The sequence below is a fragment of the Loxodonta africana genome, chromosome 10 (assembly GCF_030014295.1).
Source record: "Loxodonta africana isolate mLoxAfr1 chromosome 10, mLoxAfr1.hap2, whole genome shotgun sequence".
NCBI lineage: Eukaryota > Metazoa > Chordata > Mammalia > Proboscidea > Elephantidae > Loxodonta > Loxodonta africana.
Window position 1 is genome coordinate 29,271,959 of NC_087351.1, and position 21,358 is coordinate 29,293,316.

The 21,358-nt window shown below is 40.0% G+C and overlaps 1 protein-coding gene across 1 annotated transcript; it reads left to right on the top strand.

Moving 5' to 3' along the window:
* Positions 1 to 4,160: 4,160 nt before the first annotated feature.
* On the top strand, positions 4,161 to 5,386 carry LOC100658810 (olfactory receptor 11H7-like). The gene has a single exon (XM_003421623.2). It carries the CDS (start codon positions 4,370 to 4,372, stop codon positions 5,384 to 5,386), a length of 1,017 nt encoding a protein of 338 aa, XP_003421671.2. The 5' UTR covers positions 4,161 to 4,369.
* Positions 5,387 to 21,358: the final 15,972 nt, after the last annotated feature.

Sequence of the window (21,358 nt, forward strand, 5' to 3'; positions counted from 1 at the left end):
TTTCTAAGATGCACCTTTAATTGTACCCCTTGAGAGTCTCAACAACACTCTCTTCCCTTCCTTCACCTGCACCCCCTTTTTGAAATTGCCTCATGAGTTCACACCTCAGTGTTTCCATCAACTCTGCAGGGAAAGTAACTAATCTATAAAAAACAACCGATGAACTATTTGCTGGGCCAGACAGGAGAAAGATCTGCATGCCTGTGGTTGAATGAGGTCTTGAGGAAAATACCAAACTGGCAGTTAAGGCCCACACCTCAAGGACTGATTATAGGGCTATGCTTCTTTCCACTGGCTATCACTATTGCCCAACAGAAGTACCCTGTTGCTATAACTTTCTTTTTTGAGCTCCTCAGGAAGGGAGGAAAGAGAGGTTCAGTGGTTAGCTTTGTATTCCCAAGGATTTGGAATGACATCCAGGTGTGCACTAGTGATCAGGAGAACTCTCAAGGCTCAGACCCCTGGGTCCTGATTCCATGGAATGGATTGAAAACCATCAGTGAGTGTACCCAGACACAGTGTTTGTTCCCAGCTGTGTCTATGCTTAGTCCTATCATGAGGGGTAAGTAACTTTTCTCCCTATCTAGGCTTCACTGGGTTTTTCCTAAGACATCCACACATAGACACTTGCTCCAGTGGAATCCCCTTTCACTATTAACATAGTTTTGCAAAGTTTCATGAGTTTTATAATTCTGGATATGTGATTTTATCCACAGTAAACTGTGCCTTTAGTAATAATCAGGTATGTTATAAGGAGCTGCTGACTGAGGACCCAGTTACTCAGATGTTCCTCAGCTTAACATTCCCTTAAAATTTCTTGCCTCATGATTCACAAAAAAAGTCTCATTATTCATAAAATTGAAAAATTTCATAATTTGATGTTAGAAGACCATTCAGTGTGGTGCATAACTCAGCTTTTAGAAAGCCCTCAGTTAAACAGCTTATTCTTATTTACTCTTATGCACACCCCAGCTAACGTAATGCCCTTCCTTTACCCATTTATTTTCTGCATATTGAATTGTGAACACTAGTGTGTTTTCATATCCTCTTCCTTATGTCATATCAAGCTGTGTGTTTCTGAGAGCCAGAATGTACAAGGAGATTAATAAAATAAATCTGAGCAACCTAGAGAGCTGCCTGTAGCTTTGTTATGTGTTACATTGAAATGGGGTAACTTCTTAATCCAGCCTGTTAAATTAAATTCAATTTATTGTTTGTCATCTGGATTTTTAAGAAGTTTTTAAACTAAGTGATTATGCTAAACGTTGTTATCCCAATTAGTTTCCAATCGTGTTCATTAGTAGTAGTAAAAAAAAAAAAATCCCTTGCTGTTGAGTTGATTCTGACTCATACGGACCCGATAAGACAGAGTAGAACTCCTCCATGAGGTCTCCAAGGAGCAGCTAGTGGATTTGAACTGTCGACCTTTACGGTTAGCAGCGATAGCTCTTAACCACTGCACCACCAGGGCTCCTGTTAGTAGTAGTAGTATTCACAATAACAGCTACCTTTTTTTTTAGGTCCTCGTGTATTCTTCCAAGCACTGTGCTAGGCATACATGTTCAGTGCTATTTTCGCAAGAATTCTTCTGCAAGATAGGAGTCAACTTGCCCAAGGCTCCACAGTAGGTCATACTTGAACCCAAATCAATTTGATTTTATTATTTATTTTCCTTTAAGTGTGTGTCATAACAGGACTGCTGAGTTAAGTACTACTGGATCTAGTCAATCAGTTGTGAACCTGTCTCAGCTGTGGTAGGACACCCCATAGATTGCCAGAGTGGGTTTCCTCTTCCTTTCTCATCAAACCACGAGCCTACTTCCTAAAAAGCTCTTCATCCTTCCTAAAAAGCAGCCCATTTTTATTTCTAGTTACACGTGTGGCTGCTGAGCTCCACTAGTGAACCATCCAAACAAGAAGAGCATACTTACATTCATCTCCTATGTGCTCAAGACATACTTGAGAGACATTTGAGAGGGAAAATCAACAGGATTTGGCAATTAATTGCACATGGATTGTAACAGAATTAGGAGGTACCTTGAATGACTGTCAAGTTTCTGGCTTTAGTAAAAGCTGAATAGGTTGATGAATGGAGAGAAGAACCATTCACCAAGAAGCAAGTACAGAGTTGGGGCACTTAGGAAGAAAAAGATGGAATAAGGAGAAAGACTAAGCAAAATGTCAATTAAACCCATTGCCGTCGAATAGATTCCGACTCATAGCCACACTACAGGACAGAGTAGAACCGCCCCATAGAGTTTCCAAGGAGCACTTCCAAGAATCACCTGGTGGATTCAAACTGCCAACCTTTTGGTTAGCACCCTTAGCACTTAACCACTACGCCATCAGGGTTAAAATGTCAATAATAGTGTTGAAAATATGAAACAGAGTAAATGACTGGAGAGGCTTACATTTAGAGTGGACCCTAAAGGATGACAGGGACATGAGGCGAGGTGGGATTAGTGGGCCACAAGGTCTAAATGTGGCCCTGCTGGCAAGTTTGGTCAGAGTAGCACAAGATTCTGCCCAATGATGTTCAGATTGGAAACCCACTAATGGTGATGTTCAAAAACTCAGCTTTTTGGTGACAGGGTGGGATGTCTAGAATTCTTTTATTCATTAATACATTCAATGAATGCCTACCATGTGCCAGAAACTGAGTCAACTGAGAATATAAAGATGAATTTACATCGTCCATGAATTACAAGAGCTTTCAGTCTAGAGTGAAATATAGAAACATATAATTTAGTCATTACGTTATATGCTCTAGTGGACATATTACAACATGTATGGAAATATTCTACAGGAAATTCATCTCATGTGTAATAGGGTTTCATCTGGCTGGCTTCCGTGTATGATAGGTATCAAAAGCATACCTAACATATTGATCATCAAAAGCTACGGCACTCTACACTGACTAATCATTAAATATTCTAATCATCTTAAGTTCATTTCATAGGTCACGCATAAACCTATCACTAGGTGCTGATTCCATTTATGGAATAGAAGACAATGCAGTGATTGAAATGATGACATACGGCCACAGAGTTTTACATGGAAAGAAGACTAAAATGTATTAAGTTAGAAAACACATTATAAAACAATACATTTTGAATATCTCATTTTAGTTTTTTTCAAGAGAGTAACATAATTCTCCAAAGAGTTAAAATTGTTTGCTCCTGGGAGTGAGGTTATTTCTCATTTTTCTTTGTCTGTTTCCATATTTTTTATGCTCTTAATTATTAAAAAGAGGGATTTCTAATTCAGAAAAGTAAATTGTAAATACTGTCCTGTTAATAAACTAAAATGACAAAGCTTGAGGACTTTAGATTATTTGAAATTTTGTACCAAATAGTATTAATAAACACGCCTACATTTGGATAAGGCCTGTTGAAAATTTCTTACATGTATGTTTTGTGTATCATCAAACTGAAAGAAAAGAAAATATCACGTGTGCTCAGCAACAAGAAATGATCTTTAGCAACATTTAGAGATATGTTTGCTCATCCATTTGTTTGATTTTTGATAAACGCTCTTTCTGAGTTGATTAAGATTCTGAGTTTGCTGCAGGTGGAATTACAGTCAGAAATGTGGAAACCTGTCATGTGCAATATCTGAATAGCACAGCGATGATTACTTGTAAGTAGCCAAACTATGTATTTTGAAATGAATTCTTTATTAATGAGATTTATGATAACATTATTTAAAACATTGTATTTGTTTAGGGTAGCAGAGATTCAGTTGATAAATTAGAGGGGTTTAAAATAAAACCTTGAAGTAAAGCAAATTCAAGGAATGTTGAGAAGTAACTATTAGCTCTCTACTCTCCAGGAAAAAATTACTGTGACATTTCCTTTTGGCTTCTGTGTTAAAATTTATAATTTACTAATATGTTACAAGAGAAAATTATTCTAAAGTGAACAACACAGAGAAACGAATGATTAATGGACATTCACAGCTCCGGGTTATGTGAGAAGTGTGTCAAGCACTTTCCTTTAGGTGAGAAATGTCAAAAAACATAGTCATTCCACTCCTAATAAAAAGTAACTTAGACTAAGAGTGGGCCTATCAAAATAAATAACTATGGGTGTGAAAAAGAAACCAAACTGATAGCCACTCCGCTGCCTTTCACAGAGGTGAGAGAGGGTGATGTTTCTGAGTTTTCAAAATTTCAAAAGGGAGAGAGAATTTTTTAAAATCTAAGTCATTGATAAAGAAAATCCATAAAATATAAACCTCCTATTGCTACGAGCGCAATTTTATTGAAATTTAGAGTAACAAGGACCACTGATTGGTGCCTTTTAAGGAAGAGTTAGGAGTCAGTGAATGGATTATTGAAACTAATTGCCAAATAACCAACATATGTGCCATGTATAGGTTTCCTACAGGTTTCTCAGGAAGCAAAACAACTTGTATAATGCTGTTTTCTGTCTTCTCTGCAGCCCTGGGATTCATGAACAATTCAGTGAAAAGCACTGTGACTGAGTTTGTCCTCCTAGGCTTCCCTGGTGGCCAGGAGATGCAAATATTCCTCTTCTCGCTGTTCTTTGGGGTCTATATATTTACCATGATGGGAAATGGCACCATTGTCTGTGCTGTGAGGTGGGACCAACGACTCCACACTCCAATGTATATTCTCCTGGGGAACTTTGCTTTCCTTGAAATCTGGTACATTTCCTCCACCGTGCCCGGTATGCTGGCCAATTTCTTCTCAGAGACAAAAACCATCTCCTTTGCTGGCTGTTTTCTCCAGTTCTATTTTTTTACCTCCCTTGCTACAACTGAAACATATCTCCTCTGTGTCATGGCATATGATAGGTACCTTGCCATCTGCCGCCCATTGCACTACCCAACCATCATGACCCTAAGACTCTGCTATATCTTGATGTTTCTCTGCTGGGTGTTTGGGTTCCTCAGTTACTCAGTCTCCACAGTGCAACTCACCCAATTATCTTTCTGTGGGCCCAATATAATTGATCACTTTATGTGTGACATGGACCCACTGATATCTCTGTCCTGTGCTCCAGCTCCTATCACTGAGATTGTCCTCTATATCCTGAGCTCCCTGAATATCATCCTCACCCTTCTATACATCCTTGGCTCTTATACCCTTTTACTGATAGCTGTGTTAAAAGTCCCTTCAGCAGCTGGCCGGCAAAAGGCCTTTTCCACCTGTGGATCTCATCTGACAGTGGTGTGTTTATTCTTTGGGGGTCTCCTGGCAATGTATGTGAGCCCCACATCTGAAAACCCAGCTGAACTTCAGAAGATTATTACTTTGTTCTATTCTGTGGTCACTCCCTTCTTAAATCCTCTGATTTACAGCTTACGAAACAAGGAGATGAAGGCCGCATTGAAGAAAGTCTTAAGGATAGAAGCAGCATAAAATAATCTACATGAGACCAAGCAGACAACTGTCCACACATAAAGGATCACTTAAGAAAGATTTGATTTCAGCTGCCAATGTACACTTTAAAGAAGATATTTTCTCAGTGGTGTCCTTCATTGATTTATCCCTCAACTAAACAAGAAGAGCTATATTATAATTGACTCAAGTATAACAATATTTTCAACATGGGTGATCCCAGTAGATATAAAGGCATTATATCTGTGGTATTTCTCACTGTTTTAGCTTTGATTACTTGCGGGATGGCTATAGAAGGTAGGAGAGCTGTTATCCCAGCTGGGTCATCATTGTTGTACACAAGTAATATTGTAACACAGCCTAATATTTTGAAAAGGGAATAAGAGTCAAACTTGATTACCTAATGACTACGGACCTAAAAGATTTAGTAACAGAACAACTTTCTAATTCTTTTGGCTCTTGATGACAAACTGAAAGTTTTGTGCTTACATAAGTAGAAAATGTTTTAACATTAGAAAAAGTAGTAGTCATTCTTTCATTGAACAAATACTATTGAGCACCTACTATGTTCCAGGTACTCTTCTAGGCACTAGAGAGACTCTGTAACCAAAATGGTCAAAAACCACTACCCACATGCAGTTTACATTCTAGTTGAGAGAGAGAAACAATAAATAAGTAAAATGTATAGCATATCAGGGAGAAATAAGTGGTATGGAAAAAGGGGAGAGAGGGTAGGAAGTATGCCATAGAAGGCTGAAATTTTAAATAGGGTGATCAGGGAAGGCCACCCTGAGAAAGCAAATTTTAAGCAAAAGCTTGAAAGAGGTGAGGCAGTGAGCCATGTAAACAGCTGAGGAAAGGGTATTCCATGCAGAAGCAAGTTCTCTACAAAATCCTGAGGTTCGAGTATGTTCAAGTAACACCAAGGAGGTTGGTTGGGCCATAGAGAGAATAAGGGAAAGAGTATTAGAGATCAAGTCAGAGAGTGAACAGGGAGGCAAATTTTTCAGGACGGTTTGAGCAAAGGAGTAACATAATGATATTTACATTACAAATGCTCAGCTCCTTGGATGTTTTGTTAATAATAGTCTGCAGGTAAGAGGTTACTGTGAGACTGAATCTGAGATGAAATCCACATAGGATCTCAAGCACCCCATTTCACTATTATTTCTACTGTAAAAATGACTAAGTCCTAATGTCCTGCTAGCAAGATTAGACAAAATAGCAACTTTCAGGAAAGATGAGCAAAATATAATCATTTTACAGTTCAAATCATTCTTGAGTCCACTAAAATCATCCCATGAAATGGTGCTATTATAACCTCAAAGGGAAAATACAAAGGGAAAATCAGCATGAACACAGCTTTCATGTATATATGACTAACATTCTACTCCTTAATACCTAACCAATACAGTTAATTAAAGATCCTCTCCTTCATGATTTTTATCTTTTTTTCTTTTTATGTTATGTGACCCAGATACACAGAAGTCTCTGGTCATGATGAGTCATACTATTGAAACATCCTAAATGACTCTAGACCTTAAGTCTTTGGTGTTGAGTAGATCCAATAGCTCTTCCTTAAAAGGCTAGAAATAGAAATACCATACAATCCAGCAGCCCCATTCATAGCAACCCCAGATGTTACATAGTAGAGATGCTCCATAGGGTTTCCTTGGTTGTAATCTATAGGTAAGCAGATCTCCAGAACTTTCTTCCCTGGTGCTGGTGGGCAAGTTCAAACCACCAACCTTTAGGTTAGTAGCCAATCACAAGTCACTTACACTACCCAGGGATTCAGGACTCTGACCCGGAGGTTGAGTAATTCTTCCTAAACACTACACCTGCTGTTCAAGAAAGGGTCATCTAATAGAAGGTGAAGTCAAGCAGAGTAATTTAGACTAAACCATTACCTTAAATGTAAAAGTAATATATAAATTTATAATGCAGTTTATTTTTTTTTATCTAAAAAAAAAAACACCTTGTTAGATTAGTAGTTTGAATACCACTTAAACAGCAATGGAGTATGCGAAGAAGTGCTACGCTGTGATTCTACACGTCCTGCATAGATAAAGACAAAAGAAGGGGACAGGGCACACAGCAAAGTTGTGATGCTTTGGAATTTTTCCTTTAGTATATTAAGCATCTCCACCTCATTCTATTCTCTCTCTCTCTCTCTTTTTTAAATATTTGTACTTTATTAAGGTCAATAAGAGGAAACTCAGATTATTTTATTTGAAATCACTTTTGCTCCCTCTCCACCCCCATTGTACTATGTAAGCAGACCCTTGGTTGCACAAATGTTTAATACACTTGTTTGCTAACCAAAAAGTTGGAAGTCAACCACTATGGAAAACGATATGGCACTTCCTTAAAAGGCTAGAAATACAAATGCTATAAAATCCAGCTATCCCACTCCTAAGAATATATCCTAGAGAAATAAGAGCCATCACAGGAATACACATATGCACACCCATGTCCATTGCAGCACTACTGACAATAGCAAAGAGATGGAAACAACTTAAGTACCCATCAAGAGATGAATGGATAAACTATGGTACACACACATAACGATAAAGGACAATGATGAATCCGAGAAATATCTCACACATGAATGAATCTGGAGGGCATTATGCTGAATCAAATAAGTCAATCACAAAAGGACAAATACTGTATGAGACCCCTATTATAAAAACCCAAGAAAGGTTTACACAGAGAAAAAAAACAATCTTGATTGTTATGAGGGTGGGGAGGGTTGAGAAGGTGAAATCATTAATTAGGTAGTAGACAACTATTACGTTTGATGAAGGGAAATACAGTACACAATATAGGGGAAGTCCGCACAACCTGACCAAGGCAAAGCCATAGAAACTTCCTAGACACATCCATACACCTTGAGGGACTGAGTTACTGGGGCTGAGGGCTAGGCCATGGTCACAAGGGACATCTAGGTCAATTGCCATAACATAGTTCATAAAGAAAATGTTCTACATCCAACTTTGGTGGGTAGCATCTGGGGCCTTAAAAGCTTGCAAGGGTCCCATTCCATTTGGAGTAAAGAAGAATGAAGAAAATCAAAGACACAAAGGAAATATTAGTCCAAAGGACTAATGAACCACAAGTACCACAGCCACCAATTGCCCGAGCCAAGAACACCTAGATGGTGACTGGCTACTACCACCAGCCATTCCGACAGGGAACACAATAGAGGGTCCTGGGCAGAGGGGGAGAAAAATGTAGAACAAAATTTAAATTCACAAAAAAAGATCAGACTTACTGGCCTGACAGAGACTGGAGGAACCCTGAGACTAGGGCCCCTGGACACCCTGCTAACTCAGAACTCAAGCCACGTCTGAAGTTCGCCCTTCAGCCAAATATTAGACCGGTTTATAAAACAAACAATAACACATGTGAGGACAGTGCTTCTTAGATCAATCATGTATACAAGACCAAATGGTCAAACCTACCCAAAAGCAAAGACAAGAAGGCGGGAAGGGACAGGAAAAATGGGCAGATGGACACAGGAAACCTGGTGTGGGGAAGAGGGGATGTTCACACATTGTGGCGATTGCAACCAGTGTCACAAAGGAATTTGTGTATGAATTGTTGAATGAGAAGCAAATTGCCATTAGTCAGAATCAACTTAATGGCAACTAGTTTGTTTTTGGTTTACACAATGTAGACTTCTTGTTTTCCTCTTGTCACTTACACAAATATATTTCCAAAGTAATTTTTAAAAGTTTTTTTTTTAATTGTGTTTTAGGGGAGAGTTCACATTGCAAATTAGCTTCTCATTCAAAAATTTATACACAGATTATTTTGTGACATTCATTGCAATACCCACAATGTGTCAGCACTCTTCCCCTTTCCACCCCTTTCATCCAGTTTTCCTGTCCTTTCCTGCCTTCTCGTCTTTGCTTTTGGGCAGGTGTTTCCATTTGTTCTCATATATTTGATTGAACTAAGAAGCATGTTCCCTGTGTGTATGTGTGGGGGTGTGTGTGTGTGTAATAGGCCTGTCCAATCTTTGGCTGAAAGGTGGACTTCAGGAGTGGCTTCAATTCTGAGTTAGTAGGCTATCCAGGGTCCATAGATAGTCTCAGGGGTGTCTGGTCTTTTTGTGAATTTAAATTTCGTTCTACATTTTTCTCTCCCTCTGCTGGGGACTCTCTATTGTGTTCCCTGTAGGAGTAGCTGGTGATAGTAGCCAGGCACCATCTAGCTGTTCTTGGCTCAGGCTGGTGGTGGCTGTGGTAGTTGTGGTCCATTACTCCTTTGGACTAATATTTCCTTTGTGTCTGTTTTTCTTCATTCTCCTTTGCTCCAGATGGGATGGAACCCTCGCAAGCTTTTAAGACCCCAGAGGCTACTTACCAAAGTTGGATGTAGAACATTTTCTTTATGAACTATGTTATGGCAATTGACCTAGATGTTCCTTGTGACCATGGCCTAGCCCTCAGCCCAGTAACTCAGTCCCTCAAGGTGTTTGGATGTGTCTAGGAAGCTTCTATGGCTTTCCTTGGTCAAATTGTGCTGACTTCCCCTATATTGTGTACTGTATGTCCCTTCATCAAACATAATAGCTGTCTACTACCTAGTTAATGATTTCCCTTTCCCAACCCTCCCCTCCCTCGTAACCATCAAAGATTGTTTTTATCTCTGTGTAAACCTTTCTTGGGTTTTTATAATAGGGGTCTCGTAGAGTATTTGTCCTTTTGTGATTGGCTTATTTGATTCAGCATAATGCCCTCCAGATTCATCCATGTTGTCAGATACTTCTCAGATTTATCATTGTGCTTTACCATTGTGTAATATTCCATTGTGTGTAAAAAAGCCATTGCCATCAAGCCCATTCTGACTCATAGGGCCCTGAAGGACAGAGTAGAACCGCCCAATGGGTTTTCCAAGGATTGGCTCGTGGATTCAAACTGCTGACCTTTTGCTTGGCAGCTGAGCTGTTAAGCACCACACCACCAGGGCTCCCATCATTTATTTACCCATTCATCTGATGATGGGCATTTAGGTTGTTTCCATCTTTTTGCTATTGTGAATAATGCTGCAATGAACATGGGTGTGCAGATATCTATTTGTGTGACTGTTCTTATTTCTCTAGCATATATTTCTAGGAGTGGGATTGCTGGGTTGTATAGTATTTCTATTTCTAACTTTTTAAGGAGACATCAGATCATTTTCCATGGTGGAAACCTCTCCCACATTTGTTCTTTTCTGTTTGACTGATTAGTGCCAGTAATGTCAGGGTGAGATGGCATCTCATTCTAGTTTCGATTTGCATTTCTCTAATGGCTAATGATCAAGAGTACTTCCTCATTTGTCTGTTAGCCACCTGAATGTCTTCTTTGGTGAAGTGTCTGTTCATATCCTTTGCCCGTTTTTTCCTTGGATCGTGTTTTCATTATTGAGGTGTTGAAGTATTCTATAGATTTTTGAGATTAGACCCTTTTCAGATGTTGTAGCCAAAATTTTTTTCCCATTTAGGTTCTTTTTATACTCCTTTGGTGATGTCTTTTGATGAGCTTGAGTGTTTGATTTTTAGGAACTCCCAGTTATCTAGCTTCTCTTGCGGTGTTTGTGAATTGTTAGTTATCATTTGTATTATATGTATGCCATGTAATAGGGCCCCAGCATTGTCCCTATTTTTAATTCCATGATCCTTATTGTTTTAGGTTTTATATTTAGGTCTTTAATCCATTCTGTGTTAGTTTTTGTGCCTCATTCTATTCTTGTTTCCCCACCCTACCTTCTACCTTCAGTGTGTCTTCTGATTCCTTCACTATCACGAATTGAGAAAGAACGTTCTATCATCATTTATAAGTTTTCCTAGAAGTCTTTCATGCTAAAGTGTCAACTCTCTTCAGTACTCACATTTTAAAACTCTTATTTATAGTTGTCAGATAAAAAGTGTTATTTCTTGTTCTGCATCCCACTTTGGTGAGAGGCATCTGGAGTCTGAAATGCTCGCAAGCGACCATCTAAGATGCATCAATTAGTCTCAACCCATCTAGAGCAAGGAGCATGAAGAACACCAAAGACAAATGGTAAAGATGAGCCCAAGAGAAAGAAAGGAACACATAAACCAGAGGCTCCATCACCTGAGACCAGAAGAACTAGCTGGTGCCTGGCTATCACTGATCACTGCCCTGACAGGGAACACAACAGAGAATCCCTGATGGAACAGGAGAACAGTGGGATACAGATGTTAAAATCTCATGAAAAGGAGGCGGGGCCAAGATGGCAGACTAGGTGGACGCTACCGTGGATCCCTTTTGCAACAAAGACTTGGAAAAACAAGTGAATCGATCACATACATAACAATCTATGAAGTCGGAACAACAAGCGCAGACTTAGAGAAGGAAAACGAACAAATACAGGCAGACAGCAACCGTTTTCAGAACTAGGAGCCAGCGTACCAGGCAGGTGACCTTTGGAGCCCGATCTGGGGCAGAGCCCAGGGGGGCAGACGGCACAGACAAGGGGCCCAGCCCTAACCCCCCGAACCCATCCCAGGAGAGAATCTAGCAGGTTGGCGCGGGCGGCGTAGCGACGCAGCCAGAGGGAGAAGCACCCGGGAGGCAGTGACTGATCTTGGAGCGGGGAGAGCAGCTACCAGCCAGGGAGCCGCCCCGCCAGGAGTTTGGAGGGAAGAGGGCGGGGCGCGAGCGAGGGGGTCAGCTATATTTTCCTAAAGCGACCCCGGGGCGGGGCCCACACATTCGTGCGGGGGGACGCCCATCCAGTTCGCGCGTGTGGCGCAACGCACTGGAGGGAGAAGTCCCAGGGAGGAAGTGACTGGTCTTGGAGCACAGAGAGCAGCGTCCCAGCAGGGGAGCCCTCCCGCTGGGATTTTGGCTAAAGCGGGCGGGGCGTGAGTGTGGGGTCCAATTATATTCCTCTGCATTGACCCAGGGGGCGGGCCCACCTGGTCGTGCGGGTGATGCCCACCCAGTTCGCATTAGAGGTGCTGTGCACCGGAGGGAGAAGTCCCCGGGAGGAAGTGACTGGTCTTGGAGCAGGGAGAGTAGCATCCCAAATGGGGAGCCGTCCCGCCCGGATTTTGGCGGACGGGGGCGGAGCGTGAACGCGGTGATCAGCTCTATATTCTGTGGTGCTACACTCCTAGCTCTCTGATCCCTCCCCCACCCTCCCCAGGCGGCTCCATTAACATCCGAATACCCGGAGCCAGAGGGAGAATTCAGATAGGGATCTGACTGCATTTTTTTTAGCTGATTACCTGGAAAATCTAGTTTCCCAGTGATGGCTTGGAGACAGCAGTCCATATCAAACCACATAAAGAAACAGACCATGACAGCTTCTCCAACCCCCCAAACGAATCAAAATCTTTCCCAAATGAAGATACAATCCTGGAATTATTAGATACAGAATATAAAAAACTAATTTACAGAATGCTTAAAGATATCACAAATGAAATTAGGATAAATGCAGAAAAAACCAAGGAACACACTGATAAAACTGTTGAAGAACTCAAAAAGATTATTCAAGAACACAGTGGAAAAATTAATAAGTTGCAAGAATCCATAGAGAGACAGCATGTAGAAATCCAAAAGATTAACAATAAAATTACAGAATTTGACAATGCAATAGAAAGTCAGAGGAGCAGACTCGAGCAATTAGAATGTAGACTGGGACTTCTGGAGGACCAGGGAATCAACACCAACATAGCTGAAAAAAAATCAGATAAAAGAATTTAAAAAAATGAAGAAACCCTAAGAATCATGTGGGACTCTATCAAGAAGGATAACTTGCAAGTGATTGGAGTCCCAGAACAGGGAGGGGGGACAGAAAACACAGAGAAAATAGTCGAAGAACTCCTGAAACAAAACTTCCCTGACATCATGAAAGACGAAAGGATATCTATCCAAGATGCTCATCGAACCCCACTTAAGATTGATCCAAAAAGAAAAACACCAAGACATATTATCATCAAACTTGCCAAAGACAAACAGAAAATTTTAAAAGCAGCCAGGGAGAAAAGAAAGGTTTCCTTCAAGGGAGAATCAATAAGAATAAGTTCAGACTACTCAGCAGAAACCATGCAGGCAAGAAGGCAATGGGACGATATATACAGAGCACTGAAGGAGAAAAACTGCCAACCAAGGATCATATATCCAGCAAAACTCTCTCTGAAATATGAAGGAGAAATTAAGATATTTACAGATAAACACAGGTTTAGAGAATTGCAAAAACTAAACCAAGACTGCAAGAAATGCTAAAGGAGATTGTTTGGCCTGATGACCAATAATATCAGATACCAGCACAATACAAGGTCACAAAACAGAACGTCCTGATATCAACGCAACTCAAATAGGGAAAGCACAAAAACAAACAAAGACTAATTCTAAAAAATAAATAAATGAACAAAATAATACACATAACAGGAAATCATGGAAATCAATAGATAAACGATCACAATAATCAAAAAGAGGGACTAAATATAGGAGGCATTGGACTGTCAGATGGAGAGTGATACAAGGTGATATAGAACAATACAAGTTAGGTTTTTACTTAGAAAAATAGGGATAAATAAGGTAACCACAAAAAGGAATATCAATTCCATAACTCAAGAAAAAAGCCAAGAAAAACGTAACGACTCAACAAACACAAAGTTGAACATTATGAAAATGAGGATCTCACAGGCTACTAAGAAAAACGTCTCAGCACAAAAAAGCATGTGGAAAAATGAAATAGCCAACAACACACATGAAAAGGCATCAAAATGACAGCACTAAAAACTTATTTATCTATAATTACCCTGAATGTAAATGGACTAAATGCACCAATAAAGAGACAGAGAGTCACGGACTGGATAAAGAAACATGATCCATCTATATGCTGCCTACAAGAGACATACCTTAGACTTAGAGACACAAACAAACTAAAACTCAAAGGATGGAAAAAAATATATCAAGCAAACAATAAGCAAAAAAGAAGAGGAGTAGCAATATTAATTTCTGACAAAATAGACTTTAGACTTAAATCCACCACAAAGGATAAAGAAGGACACTAGATAATGATAAAAGAAACAATTGATCAGGAAGACATAACCATATTAAATATTTACGCACCCAATGACAGGGCTGCAAGATACATAAATCAAATTTTAACAGAATTGAAAAGTGAGATAGACACCTCCACATTTATAGTAGGAGACTTCAACACACCACTTTCGGAGAAGGACAGGACATCCAGTAAGAAGCTCAATAGAGACACGGAAGACCTACTTACAACAATCAACCAACTTGACCTCATTGACTTATACAGAACTCTCCACCCAACTGCTGCAAAGTAGACTTTTTTTTCTAGCGCACATGGAACATTCTCTAGAATAGACCACATATTAGGTCATAAAACAAACCTTTGCAGAATCCAAAACATCGAAATATTACAAAGCATCTTCTCAGACCACAAGGCAATGAAGCTAGAAATCAATAACAGAAAAACTAGGGAAAAGAAATCAAATACTTGGAAAATGAACAATACCCTCCTGAAAAAAGACTGGGTTATAGAAGACATCAAGGAGGGAATAAGGACATTCTTAGAAAGCAATGAGAATGAAAATACTTCCTATCAAAACCGCTGGGACACAGCAAAAGCAGTGCTCAGAGGCCAATTTTTATCGATAAATGCACACATACAAAAAGAAGAAAAAGCCAAATCAGAGAACTGTCCCGACAACTTGAACAAAGAGAAAGTGAGCAACAAAAGAACCCATCAGGCACCAGAAGAAAACAAATAATAAAAATTAGAGCTGAACTAAATGAATTAGAGAACAGAAAAACAATTGAAAGAATTAACAAAGCCAAAAGCTGGTTCTTTGAAAAAATTAACAAAATTGATAAACCATTGGCTAGACTGACTAAAGAAATATAGGAAAGGAAAGAAATAACCCGAATAAGAAACGAGAAGGACCACATCACAACAGAGCCAAATGAAATTAAAAGAATCATTTCAGATTACTATGTAAAATTGTACTCTAACAAATTTGAAAACCTAGAAGAAATGGATAAATTCTTGGAACAATACTACCTACTTAAACTAACACATTCAGAAGTAGAACAACTAAATAGACCCATAACAAAAAAAGAGATTGAAACGGTAATCAAAAAACTTCCAACAAAAAAAAGTCCTGGCCCAGACAGCTTCACTGCAGAGTTCTACCAAACTTTCAGAGAAGACTTAACACCATTACTATTGAAGGTATTTCAAAGCATAGAAAAAGATGGAATACTACCCAACTCATTCTATGAAGCTACCATCTCCCTGATACCAAAACCAGGTAAAGATATTACAAAAAAAGAAAATTATAGACCTATATCCCTCATGAACATAGATGCAAAAATCCTCAACAAAATTCTAGCCAATAGAATCCAACAACACATCAAAAAAATAATTCACCCTGATCAAGTGGGATTTATACCAGGTATGCAAGGCTGGTTTAATATCAGAAAAACCATTAATGTAATCCACCACATAAATAAAACAAAAGACAAAACCACATGATCTTATCAATAGATGCAGAAAAGGCATTTGACAAAGTTCAACACCCATTTATGATAAAAACTCTTACCAAAATAGGAATTGAAGGAAAATTCCTCAACATAATAAAGGGCATCTATGCAAAGCCAACAGCCAATATCACTCTAAATGGAGAGAACCTGAAAGCATTTCCCTTGAGAACGGGAACCAGACAAGGATGCCCTTTATCACCGCTCTTATTCAACATCGTACTTGAAGTCCTAGCCAGGGCAATTAGGCTAGACAAAGAAATAAAGAGTATCCAGACTGGTAAGGAGGAAGTAAAGCTATCACTATTTGCAGATGACATGATCGTATACATGGAAAACCCTAAGGAATCCTCCAGAAAACTACTGAAACTAATAGAAGAGTTTGGCAGAGTCTCAGGATATAAAATAAACATACAAAAATCACTTGGATTCCTCTACATCAACAAAAAGAACACCGAAGAGGAAATAACCACATCAATACCATTCACAGTAGCCCCCAAGAAGATAAAATCCTTAGGAATAAATCTTACCAAGGATGTAAAAGACCTATACAAAGAAAACTATAAAACTCTGCTACAAGAAATTCAAAAGGACATACTTAAGTGGAAAAACATACCCTGCTCATGGATAGGAAGACTTAACATAGTAAAAATGTCTATCCTACCAAAAGCCATCTATATATATAACACACTTCCAATCCAAATACCAATGTCATATTTTAAGGGGATAGAGAAACAAATCACTAATTTCATATGGAAGGGAAAGAACCCCCGGATAAGCAAAGCATTACTGAAAAAGAAGAAGAAAGTGGGAGGCCTCACTCTACCTGATTTCAGAACCTATTATACAGCTACAGTAGTCAAAACAGCCTGGTACTGGTACAAGAACAGGCACATAGGCCAATGGAACAGAATTGAGAACCCAGATATAAATCCATCCACGTATGAGCAGCTGATATTTGACAAAGGCCCAGTGTCAGTCAATTGGGGAAATGATAGTCTTTTTAACAAATGGTGCTGGCATAACTGGATATCCATTTGCAAAAGAATGAAACAGGACCCATACCTCACACCATGCACAAAAACTAACTCCAAGTGGATCAAAGACCTAAACATACAGACTAAAACGATAAAGATCATGGAAGAAAAAATAGGATCAACCCTAGGAGCCCTAATACAGGGCCTAAACAGAATACAAAACATTACCAAAAATGATGAAGAGAAACCAGATAACTGGGAGCTCCTGAAAATCAAACACCTATGCTCATCTAAAGACTTCTCCAAAAGAGTAAAAGACCACCTACAGACTGGGAAAGAATATTCAGCTATGACATCTCAGACCAGGGCCTGATCTCTAAAATCTACATGACTCTGTCAAAACTCAACCACAGAAAGACAAACAACCCAATCAAGAAGTGGGCAAAGGATATGAACACACACTTCACTAAAGAAGATATTCAGGCAGCCAACAGATACATGAGAAAATGCTCCCGATCATTAGCCATTAGAGAAATGCAAATTAAAACTATGATGAGATTCCATCTCACACCAACTAGACTGGCATTAATCCAAAAAACACAAAATAATAAATGTTGGAGAGGCTGCGGAGAGATTGGAACTCTCATACACTGCTGGTGGGATTGTAAAATGGTACAACCACTTTGAAAATCCATCTGGCGTTATCTTAAACAGTTAGAAATAGAACTACCATACAACCCAGAAATTCCACTCCTCGGAATATACCCTAGAGATACAAGAGCCTTCACACAAACAGATATATGCACACCCATGTTTATTGCAGCTCTGTTTACAATAGCAAAAAGATGGAAGCAACCAAGATGTCCGTCAACGGATGAATGGGTAAATTAATTGTGGTATATTCACACAATGGAATACTACGCATCGATAAAGAACAGTGACGAATCTCTGAAACATTTCATAACATGGAGGAATCTGGAAGGCATTATGCTGAGCGAAATGAGTCAGTTGCAAAAGGACAAATATTGTATAAGACCACTATTATAAGATCTTGAGAAATAGAAAAAACGGAGAAGAACACATACTTTTGTGGTTACAAAGGGAGGAGGGAGGGAGGGAGGGAGAGGGCTTTTTATTGATCAATCTGTAGATAAGAACTGCTTTGGGTGAAGGGAAAGACAACACTCAATACAAGGAAGGTCAGCCTAATTGGACTGGACTAAAAGCAAAGAGGTTTCTGGGATAAAATGAATGCTTCAAAGGTCAGCGGAGCAGGGGCTGGGGTCTGGGGAACTTGGTTTGAGGGGACCTCTAAGTCAATTGGCAAAATAATTCTATTATGAAAAAATTCTGCATCCCACTTTGAATTGTGGTGCCTGGGGTCCTAAATGCCAACAAGCGGCCATCTAAGATACATCAATTGGTCTCAACCCACCTGGAGCAAAGGCAAAGGAAGAACACCAAGGTCACACGACAACTAAGAACCCAAGAGACAGAGAGGGCCACATGAACCAGAGACCTACATTGTCCTGAGACCAGAAGAACTAGTTGGTGCCCGGCCACAATCAATGTCTGCCCTGTCAGGGAGCACAACAGACAACTCCTGAGGGAGCAGGAGACCAATGGGATACAGACCCCAAATTCTCATGAAAAGACCATACCTAATGGTATGAGTGCGACTAGAGGAATCCCAGAGACAATGCTCCCCAGAACTTCTGATGGCACAGGACAGGAACCATCCCCAAAGACAAATCATCAGGCATGAAAAGGACTGGTCAGTGGTGGGGAGAGAGATACTGATGAAGAGTGAGCTAATTAAATCAGGTGGACACTGGCAAGTGTGTTGGCAACTCTTGACTGGTGGGGGGCTGGGAAGATAGAGAGAGAGGGAAGACGGCAAAATTGGCACGAAACGAGAGACTGAAAGGGCTGACTCAATAGGGGGAGAGCAAGTGGGAGAAGGGAGTAAGATGTATGTAAACCTACATGTGACGGACTGATTGGAATGGTAAATGTTCACTTGAAGCTTAATAAAAATTAATTAAAAAAAAAAATCTCATGAAAAGACCAGGCTTAATGGTCTGACTGAGACTAGAGGAACCCTGGAGGTTGTGATCCCCGGACCCTTTGTTGGCCCAACATTGGAACCATTCCTGAAGCCAGCTCTTCAGACAGGGACTGGACTGGACTATAAGATAGATAATGATACTGGTGAGGAGTGAGCTTCTTGACTCAAGTAGACACATGAAACTATGTGGGTCATTCCTGTTTGGAGGTGAGACGAGAACGAAGAGGGGGACAGGAACTGGTTAAATGGACATGGGGAATACAGAGTTAGGAGGAGGAATGTGCTTTCTCATTAGGGGGAGAGCAGCTAAGAGTACATAGCAAGGTGTGTATAACTTTTTGTATGAGAGCCTGACTTGACTTGTAAACTTTCAATTAAAGCACAATAAGTAAATAAAGAATTTTTTTTTTAACCGTTTCTTTTTAAAAGACTGTATCTTCCACCTGCCCTTGAGAATATGTTTTTGGGGAAGGGGAAAAGCTAGGGAGCTTAGTTGCCCCACAGGAATGGAAAGTCCTCCAAGCCCTAGGGAAGGAAATTCTGATTCAGGAATGATGTTTTCATGACAATCTTGAGGGAAAAGTGGGAAGTTAGAAATCTACGCTTGAGGCCCTTGAGCTGCATATAATCTTACTTATTGTGGTGTGAAAAATATACAAAACATTTTTATATCCATTATCTCATTTTGTAATCCAACCCTATGAATGCCAGTAAATTTCCAGTAGTCAGAAAAGACTGACTTAAACTAACCCAAGCCAGGATCAGCCTGCCCTGTATGCTCAAAAGGGCCAGCTGTGACCATTGCTTGACTTCAACATATGACAGAGCAACAGGTGGAACAAGTCGGAAGGAAAATCATCACCTGGACCCCATTCCAAAGCGAGAGGTCTGAAAAGAACCCTGTCATCTCTGTTTTCTGGCCACCATAATTCCTGCAACTTCTTCCTTCTAGAATTTTCCAGCCCCATTAAGCCTACGCAGCTACCGTCTTGCTGCCGAAATCACATCTAAGCCCTGCTTACGCATAGCTCAAGGAGTCACATCTGAGGAACTGATTCCTTGCTCCAAGCATTGCAATAAAGTTACTTTGTCTTTCTCAAAAGCTGGTGTCCAGATTATTGGCAGGTTTGAGTGCTCCAGACAGAACCCACCTTCTAGGGTTTGGCAACAATTTCATCCCCATATGCTATATCAGCCTTATGGGGCACACAGGAAAGGTATATATTTAATATTTGAAGAAACTATAGCTCACCAAGTTCTTACATCTAATAAGTGAGAATACTCAGACTAGGACCCAAATTATCTGTGTCCCAATATTCTTTCCTTTACTGCTACCTTCTCTTTAGATTCAACCCTGCTCTCACCCAGTGTCCCTCTTTATCCCAGGTCTCCCACACTCATAAAATGTCTGAATAATCTTTTCCACCATTTCCTTGCCTATCCTATACTTCTTTCAAAAGTTCTTCCAGTTCTTAAATCCAACTATGCTTTTTCAGACGCCTAGATCTTAGTCCCACACTGTCATGGATTGAATTGTGTCCCCAAAAAATGTGTGTGAACTTGGCTAGGCCATCATTCCCAGTATTGTGAGACTGTCCACCATTTTGTCATCTGATGTGATTTTCCTTTGTGCTGTAAATCCTACCTCTATGATGTTAATGAGGCAGAATTAGAGGCAATTATGTTAATGAGGCAGGACTCAATCTACAAGATTAGCTTGTGTTTTAAGCCAATCTCTTTTGACATATAAAAGAGAGAAGAGAGCAGAGAGACATGGGGATCTCATACCACCAAGGAAGCAGCACCTGGAGCACAGCGTGTCCTTTGGACCCGAGGTTCCTGGGCTGAGACACTCCTTGACCAGGGGATGACAAGGACCTTCCCCCAGAATCAATAGAGAGAAAGCTGTCCCCTGCAGCTGGTACCGTGAATTCGGACTTCTAGCCTCCTAAACTGTGAGAGAATAAATTTCTCTTTGATAAAGCCATCCACTTGTGGTATTTCTGTGATAGCAGCACAAGATAACTAAGACACACACTGAACATCACGTGTAGCTCAGCTCTAAGTGACAATTATCCCTACTAATATCATCCTTAACCCTCTGTTGAAACTATTCTCAATTGATTCCTGACCCTACTGACTCCAATGCTCTGTCTTCTATCACAGTGGTTGTCAAGCTTTAGGATGCACCACAAACACTGGAAAGCTTGTAAACACAGATTGCTGGGCCCCACACTCAGAGTTTCTGATTCAATAGGTCAGGGTGGGGCCTAAAAATGTGCATGTCTAACAAGTTGTCAACTGAAGCTAATACTGCTGGTGCAGGGACTACATTCTGAGAAAACTTACACTTCCTTATTCTCACTGCTAAACTCAGCCATGATCTCTACTTGAGCTCTTATATCTCAGA